The sequence below is a fragment of the Orycteropus afer genome, unplaced genomic scaffold, assembly GCF_000298275.1.
Source record: "Orycteropus afer afer isolate SDZICR_OR568_19922 unplaced genomic scaffold, OryAfe1.0 scaffold00295, whole genome shotgun sequence".
NCBI classification, from domain to species: Eukaryota; Metazoa; Chordata; class Mammalia; order Tubulidentata; family Orycteropodidae; genus Orycteropus; species Orycteropus afer.
In genome coordinates, this window is record NW_006921882.1 from 2,308,014 (window position 1) to 2,316,534 (window position 8,521).

An 8,521-nucleotide genomic window follows, 5' to 3' on the forward strand; every position below is an offset into this window, starting at 1 on the left:
TTCTTCGCCAACACCACCACACAAAAGCATCAACTCTTCTTCGGTCTTCCTTGTTCATTGTCCAGCTCTCAAATGCATATGAGGTGACTGAAAATACCATGACTTGGGTTAGGCGGACCTTAATCTTCAAGGAGACGTATTTGCTCTTCAGCACTTTAAAGAGGACTTTTGCAGCAAATTTGCCCAGTGCAATATGTCATCTGATGTCTTAACTGATGCTTCCACTGGTGCTGATTGTGGAACCAAGTAATATGAAATCTTTAACAACTTCACTCTTTTCTCCATTTCATGATTATTGGTCCAATTGTGAGGATTTTCATTTTCTTTATGTTGTGATGTAATCCATACTGCAGACTGAAGTCTTTAATCTTCATCAGTAAGTGCTTCAAGTCATCCTTACTTTCAGCTAGCAAAGTGTGTCATCTGTGTATCACAGGTTGTTAATGAATCTTCCTCCAAACCTGATGCCACATTCTTCTTCATACAGTCCAGCTTCTTGGATTATTTGTTCAGCATACAAATGGAGTAAGTATGGTGAAAGGATATAACCCTGAGGCACTCCCTTCCTGATTTTAAACAATGCAGTGTCCCTTGTTCTGTTTGAATGACAGCCTCCTGGTCTATGTACAGGTTGCTGATGAGCACAATCAAGTGTTCTGGAATTCCCAATCTTCTCAAGGTTATCAATAATTTGTTATACTCCACACAACTGAATGCTTTGGCATAGTCAATAAAACACAAGTAAACATTTTTCTGGTATTCTTTGCATTCAGCCAAGATCCATCTAACATCAGTAATGATATCCCTCATTCCACGTCCTCTTCTGAATCCAGCTTGCATTTCTGGAAGTTCTCTGTCAACATACTGCTGCAACCATTTTTTAATGATCTTTAGCAAGATTTTACTTGTGTGTGATATTAATGATTGAAAAAAAAACCAAAACCCACACTACCATCAAGTCGGTTCCAAGTCACAGCAACCCCCACTGGGTTTCCAAGGTGGTAAATCTTTACAGAAGTAGATTGCCCAGTCTCCTTTCCACACGGTGACTGGTGGGTTTGAACCTCCAACCCTCTGGTTAGCAGTCAAATGCCTTAGGCACTACGCCACCAGAGTTCCTTGATATTAATGATATTGTCCAATAATTTCTACATTCTGTGGGATCACAGACAGGTGGTGGTCCACAATGATGTTGTCCTGTGCCATCAAGTCGATTCTGACTCATAGTGACCCTACAGGACAGAGTTGAAAACCACAGGGCTTTCTAGGCTATAATGTTTACAGCCAACACCAGTCAATTTTTGCTCACTAATGCCTAGGATATTGATCTTTATGTGTTCCATTTCAGTTTTGAGGACTTCCAATTTTCCTAGATTCATACTTCATATATTCTACATTCTGATTACTAATGGATGTTTGCACCTGTTTCTTCCTTGTTTTGAGTTGTGCCACATCAGTAAATAAAGGCGCCAAGAGCTTTATTCCATCCACATCATTAAGGTCAACTCTACTTTGAGGGGGCAACTGCTCCCCACTCATATTCTGAGTGCCATCCTACCTGAGGGGCTCACCTTCCAGTACCGTACCAGACAGTGTGTCACTGTTATTCATAAAGTTTTCAGTGGCCAAGTTTTTTCAGAAATAGATTGCCAGGTCCTCCTTCCTAGTCTGTCTTAATCTGGAAGCTCTGTTGGAATCGGCCCATGGGTGACCTGCTGGCACCTGAAATACTGGAGGCGTAGCTTCCATCATTACTGCAACACCCAAGTCAGTCCCCACTGCACAACACACTGACAGATGAGTGGTGGACTTGAAGCACTCACTGATGAAGATCAAAGACTACATACGGCCTTCAGTATGGATTACACCTCAACATAAAGAAAACAAAAATCCTCATAATGGGACCAATAAGCAGTAGCATGATAAACACAGAAACTATTGAAATTGTCAATGATGTCATTTTACTTGGATCCACAATCAACGCCCATAGAAGCAGCAGTCAAGAAACCAAACCACGTATTGCACTGGGCAGACCACCTGCTGCAAAAGACCTCTTTAAAGTGTCATAAAGCAAAGATATCACTTTGAAGACTAAGGTGTTCTTGACCCAACCCATGGCACTTTCAGTAGACTTGTATGCATGTGTAAGTTGGACAATGAATAAAGAAGACTGAAGAAGAATTGATGCCTTTGAATTAGCTGTTGGCAAAGAATATTAAATATACCATGGACTGAGAAGAATGAACACATCTGTCTTGGAGGAAGCACAGCCAGAATGCTCCTTAGACGGGAGGATGGTGAGACTTCATCTCACACACTTTAGACATGTGATCAGGAGGGACCAGTACCTGGAGAAGGACACCATGCTTGGGAAGGTAGAGGGTGAGCAAGAAAGAAGACAGCTTTCAAAGAGGTGAACTGACACTGGCTACAACATGGGCTCAACACAGTAATGGCTGGGAAGACGGCACAGGGCCTGGCAAGTGTTCCGCTCTGTTGCACACAGGGTCACTATGAGCTGGAAGTGATTCAATGACTCCTAGCAACAACCTTTATGGAAACAGACTGGCAGGTCCTTCTCCTATGGAGCCACTGACCTTTCAGTTAGCAGCTAAGTGCTTTAACCACTGCTCCACTAGGACTCTCCTAAAGTGTTGTTTGCCTTCTCAATGGGCTGACACTTGCACCAATGATGCAAAAGTGATGGCAGGTGACACTGCTGGAGCCCTAGGGTGGATCAAGGCAGTGACACCAAGTGAACTAGTCACTGTATGCATAGTGCACTCCAGTGAAATAAAACAAAGCCAACTTCTCTTAAGAATTTCCTTGTTGAAGCAGTAAAATTGTTAATTTTTAAAATCTCAACATGTGAGCATAAGGCTACCTCAATATTCAGAGTACTCACACAGCACTCCTGCTTTCTACTCAAGTACGATGGCTGGCTTAACAGAAGCACTGGCTCCGGTGCTTGAGTTATGAACTAAACTAGCTACTGTCTTCACGGAGCCCCATTTTTGTCTGAAAGAACAACTGGCAGATGGTGCTGGTTATTTATATGTAGATATTTGGTCAACATTTTCTCAAATATGAACAAAATGAACTAGTCACTCCCAGGAAAACAGCTGGCCTTATTTGTTGCTTATGATAAAATTTGCACTTTCAAGCAAAAAATTAGATTTGGAAAAGCTGTATCCACCACCATAACAGCTTCCTAATCCTCAATGACTTTTCTGACGAGACAAATGGTGATACTAATGGATGCAATTTTCTGGTATCGGATAATGTAATGCGTCAACACAGAAACTCTGCATAACTCTAAGAACCAAGATTTTCCACATGACCCATACAGAATATTATGAAATCACACAAAGTTCAATACAGACGGATTTTAATGTAACACAGTACAAAAGTTCACTGACATTGTTTCAGATTCCACATTGCAACCAACCTTTAAGAAACTACCACTTGTTGAGTTTTGGTGTAATATAAAAGAATAACTTTCACAGTTTTCTGAAAAAAATCTACTAAAATTCTTTCCCTTTTCCAACTGCATATATGTATGAGGCTAGATTTCCTTGATATAGTTTAACTAAAACAACATATTGCAGCAGACTGAATGTAGAAGCAGAAAAAGTAAGAACCCAGCTGTCTTCTATTAAGCCAGAAACTAAAGAGATTTGCAAACGTGTAAAACAATGATACTCTTCTCTCTAAACTTTTGTTCTGGATAATATAGTTATTTTTCATAAAACTGTATTATTTATGTTAATGTACTACACAGATTACACTTATCTGAGACTTATCAGAATGCTCCGGGCTCACTTGCAGTGTGGTTGGCATCTCTAAAGCCTGTGAAACCACAGTCCTTGAGCTTCCACAGCAGACTCAGAAGAAACGATGAGAGCATGGTGATCATACAACAAAGACACAGCACTGGAGGCCTTCAATCCTGTCATCCGCTATGACAACTTGGAGCTGTTGTGCTTTTATTATTATTATTATTCCACAAACATTTGAAGCTCTGGAATTAATCCCAAAGAACTGAAAACATGGAGAGTATTGCAATTTCTGGAATTTACTGTGAAATGGGATTTTTATGAATCTCTGCCAAATGATTCTTTTTTAAAGACTTTTCCTAACTGTGCATCTGTTGCTGTGACAGTTAACACTATGAGATTGAAATGAATTAATTTTACCCTAAGGAAGCGTGGTGGTACACTGGTTAAGCACTCAGCTACTAACAAAAATTCAGTGGTTTGAACCCACTAGCTGCCCAGCAGGAGAAAGATGTGGGGTCTGCTTCGGAAACCCTTTGAGGCAGGTCTACTTAGTCCTACAGGGTTGCTAGGAGTCAGATTTTTTTTTTAATTTCCATTTTTTAAATTTTGCCCTATTCATTAACAGTGTCCTCAGATTGACTATAGTGAGGACAGACTGGGGGATCTGGCTCTTCTAGCTGTCTTTTAAATATACACATGAAGAAGATTGATCTTGAGGATCACAACTTTGCAGAAGATTCGAAAACAGAAGCCGTAACCTTCCCGTCAAGCACTGCAACAGACTGACGTGGGGGCAGAAGCTTTTTGCGCTTTTCAACTTTACCCTAACGCACTTCAGGAATCTTAATCCACACGTTTTCCATCATGCTGTAATACGTCTTTGCTTTTTAATTTTTTCCTGGTGTGGTACATATGCAATTTTATAAAAGAGAATATTCACTATCTGATTTCTTTTCCTGATTCATTCTGAAAATAATTTTGTTATTTAGCAGAGGAGACATGTTAAAAATGAACGTCTATTTCAGGTATCAAACATACCAGATATGCTGGAAGCGCAGAAAACGCCACACAATCCCCACCCTAGATAGCGGCTGGTACTCCGGCTCAATGGCAGAGAGGCAGCAGGGAGTGCTGTGGCCTGCAGCAGAGTGGAGAACGCAGGCAAGTCCCCAGGGACAGCCATGACTCAGCTCCAGATGGACACGGCCAGGTGGGAGCACAGAACCCGTGTGACCAGATCCCCCGAGCTTACAGAAGGCCAGTCTCTGATGCGGGTCCTTCCTGCACTCTCCAATGCCAGTAACTAATTCACATTTTAAAGTCACCGTTTGGGCTGCAAGGACATATCTGGAAGTCACACAGGCTGCGAGTTCTCAACATCCACTCTCGACGATGTGCTGCTCCCCTCCTTTCCGAGGTCTTCTCCCTGGCCAGGGAATCCCTCCTTCCAGTTCCCTTGGGCATCCACCTCACACTCAGCCTCCTCCATGGTCTTCCCTCCAAGCCTGGCCCAGGGCCACGTGCCCAGCAGCTGCTTGCCAGCAGTGTGTGGAGTGAACCCATGAAGATGCGCTGGGTACCTGGGGCCCCCACCCTGGCTCTGGGCCTGAAGGTCATCGCTCCCACTCCCCAGTGCCACACAGCTCTAGGGACACACTGGCCTCAGAATGTGAAGTGTGGAAGTGAGCAGACTGCTCTAGTGGCCAGACACAGCCATGACAGACGCTCCACAGAGCCATCTCTAAGCTGGTGGGCTCGAGGCTGCCCCAGGAGAGCCCTCGAGGACAGCATCACCGCACCACTCCCAGGTCCCGTTTCTGCACCTCGTCCTGGAGCCCCCACTCTCACTGAGGTGTCTGCTCCCATGCAGTCTTGTCCACAACTGCTGGCTGTCTTCTCTGTGGATGCCTTGACAGCCGTGGGGACGTGAGTGTCACCATCACCTTTTTGGACAAAACTACCCCTGGTTCTGTGAACCTTGCCTTCCTGGACCTGTTTGCCATCCTTGAATCGTGTCTGTGGCCTCCCTCCAGATCCCGTCCAGGTTTTTGTTTCCAGATCCCTGTTAGAAGCACAGGCAGGAAATCCAGGTGTCCATTGCCAAAGTGTCCACTTCTTGGGCGAGAACCGGCTTGTTCATTCTTTTCCTGAATGGGCTTCCCAGAGGCATGCCCCAACTCAACACTCCCGGAAACCTCACTGCCTTCCCGGGGCCCCCTGCAGAGCTGGGCCCCCTCCAGCTGCCCCCAGGACCCACCGTGATGCCAGCCTGGCCGCTCACCTTCCCTTTGATGCTGAGGCCCCCGGTGTCATAGACGATGCCTTTGCCGACCCATGCGATGGTCTGGGTGGCCCCCTCTGGGGTATGGCTGAGGACAGCCAGAGCAGGCGGGTGCAGGGCTGCTTTGCCAACCCCATAGATTCCTACAGAGAGAGAGCGAGGGGCTCAGTCAGGCAGAGGCTGAAGAAGTAGGAGAGGACGCCTAGGAGACCCTGGGCACTGTTCCCAGAGACGGCTCGCAGTCTGCCCACAGACCCCCCATCCCGGTCTACGGAGCCCCCAGTGCGTGACCGCAGAACCTCCCACCCCATGCAGCCCCAGCGCCAGCCTGCAGACTGCTCGCAGACTCCCCATCACCAGTCTGTGTGCCGGAGCTCAGAGCACCCCCCTGCCTGCACCCCCAGCACCGGCTCTCGGACCCCCCAGTGGCCCACAGAGCCCCAGCCTGCCTGCAGACTGCTGTCCTGAAGAGCCAGCGTCGGGCCTGGAGCTCCCTGCCCCCTCCGCCCCGCCCAGAAATGCAAATTAGCCCCACTGCTCGGGGGCTGCGAATGAATTCTATGCAAAGTACTATCAGGCAAGAAGGCCCCCTGAGAAAGAACACTGTATCACCGCCAGAAGGCAGAGAACAGGCGAACACTCCACGGTCCCCAGCCCACCCGAAGCAGAAGCACTGGAAAGGTATCATTTGGCCTGAGCTAGCTCCACACGCCTTTCAATGTCTCACTGTTCAGCTGACCTGAGGGCAAAACCCGTAGCTCAAGATCCTCCAATAATTGAGCTGAAAAGAATAGCAACTATGACACAAAGCTAATAATGGCTGCCTGGCAAACTCCTGTTCATCCTGCAAGACCTACTTAAGACCCAAGACCTCCTCTGTGAAGCCTTCCCTGACAGAAGAGCCTCTCCTCCCCCTTGGGATTGGTTTGTGTGTCTGGTAAGCAGGCTCTAAGGTGGCCACTGGTGGTCACTACTTCTCGGCACTCAATCCTTTGCATAGTCCTTGTGTGTGGACCAGCCCTGCACTGACTTCCAGCTAAGTCACTTCTAACCACAAAAACACAGCAAAAGTGATGGGAGGTCCCCAGTTAACTGGCCTAACATTGTGTTTAGTGCTTCTGGTTTACCTCCTAGCTCACTGTGTAACGCCTGGGGCTGTAAAAGCTTGCAAGAGGCCATCCAACAGACAACAATTGGTCTCTGTTCCTCGGGAGTAACAGAGGAGGAAGAAAAGTCAGTAATGGAATGCGTCGCTAACTGCCTCCTTTGCTACAAGACCCGAAAAACTGGTGCCTGGCTACCATTACTGAATGTTTTGATCAGATTCCATAGAAGAATCATGATCAAAAGGGGGAGAGGAATGTGGAACAGAATTTCAAATTCTCAGGGACTCCAGATTCTCTGGAGTTATAGAGCTTGGTTGAACTGCTAAAATTATTGCCGTGAGATCATCTTTAAACCCTAAGCCAAAATGTCCCCTGGAGTCTTCTGAAAACCAAACAGTAGTTTAGCTTAGTGAGTAAACAAAGTCGGCCTTGAGCACTGTGCTCTTTGAAGAACTATCTCTACAGAGTCCAACTGACAACAGTAACTTGAAAGATTACACAGGAAGCTTAAGGGACAGTGAGTTCGTGTTAATGGGGAGAAACAACTCAGAAAAGAAGGGGGAGAAGTGTACATACAGAAACCGTTGACCTGGCGCAGAAGCCGCTGTGCACATTCTCAACAACAGGAAACACGAATGTTGTTCCCAAAAGTGATGGCATGTCAGGTCTAACTCAGGTTAAGAAGACCGGGGCTTTCCTTTGCTTGTTCCTTCATGCTCAGAGTCCTCGCTCTGAGGGTGGCCAGCTCCCACATTGGGAGAAACACTACGGAGTGGCCCCCACAGTCAGGGGCTACAGTTTCTGCCAACAGCCAGTGAGGACCTGCCCACCGGCAGCCCAGGAGTGAGCCTTCCTGGAAGCAGATCCCCCAACCCCAGTCAAACCTTCAGATGACCTCAGGCCCAGCCTCCTAAGACTGAGCCAGTGGACTAGCCAAGCCACATCCAAGTCCTGACCCAGGCAAACCATGAAACAATAAATGTGCCCTTTCCAGCCACTGTGTTCTGCAGTTTGTTTTGCAGCAATGGGTAATAGACACCATGACTACCCCTGCACCAGTCTGTAAGCAATCAAGGAGGACACATCGTGGAGGAGGGGGGCTCTCTGAGCCCCATAGGGTGAGGCGGCACCCACAGAGGTGTTGAGGGCCACATCATGCTGCACGTCCAGGGCTGTGTGGGGGAGGGGGTGCTCTGAGCCCATAGGGCGAGACAGCACCCATAGCACCCACGGAGGTGTCTCTTGGGGTAGCCCAGACAGAGAGAGCCACAAGCACAGAGACCAGGGCTAGACATGAGCCTGCATGTCAAGGTGCAGAGAAGCCTGCATGGCCGCCCCAGGAAGTAAGGGCCGGC

General features: G+C 47.1%; 1 protein-coding gene across 1 annotated transcript in view; it reads right to left on the bottom strand.

Annotated features, from left to right (window-relative positions):
• NPEPL1 (aminopeptidase like 1) overlaps positions 1 to 8,521 on the bottom strand; it is a 35,397-nt gene that overhangs the window by 8,912 nt on the left and 17,964 nt on the right. Inside the window, exon 8 of the mRNA XM_007951497.2 lies at positions 6,061 to 6,203. Coding sequence (XP_007949688.2) covers positions 6,061 to 6,203 — 143 coding nt within the window. The remainder of the gene's footprint in view (positions 1 to 6,060; positions 6,204 to 8,521) is intronic.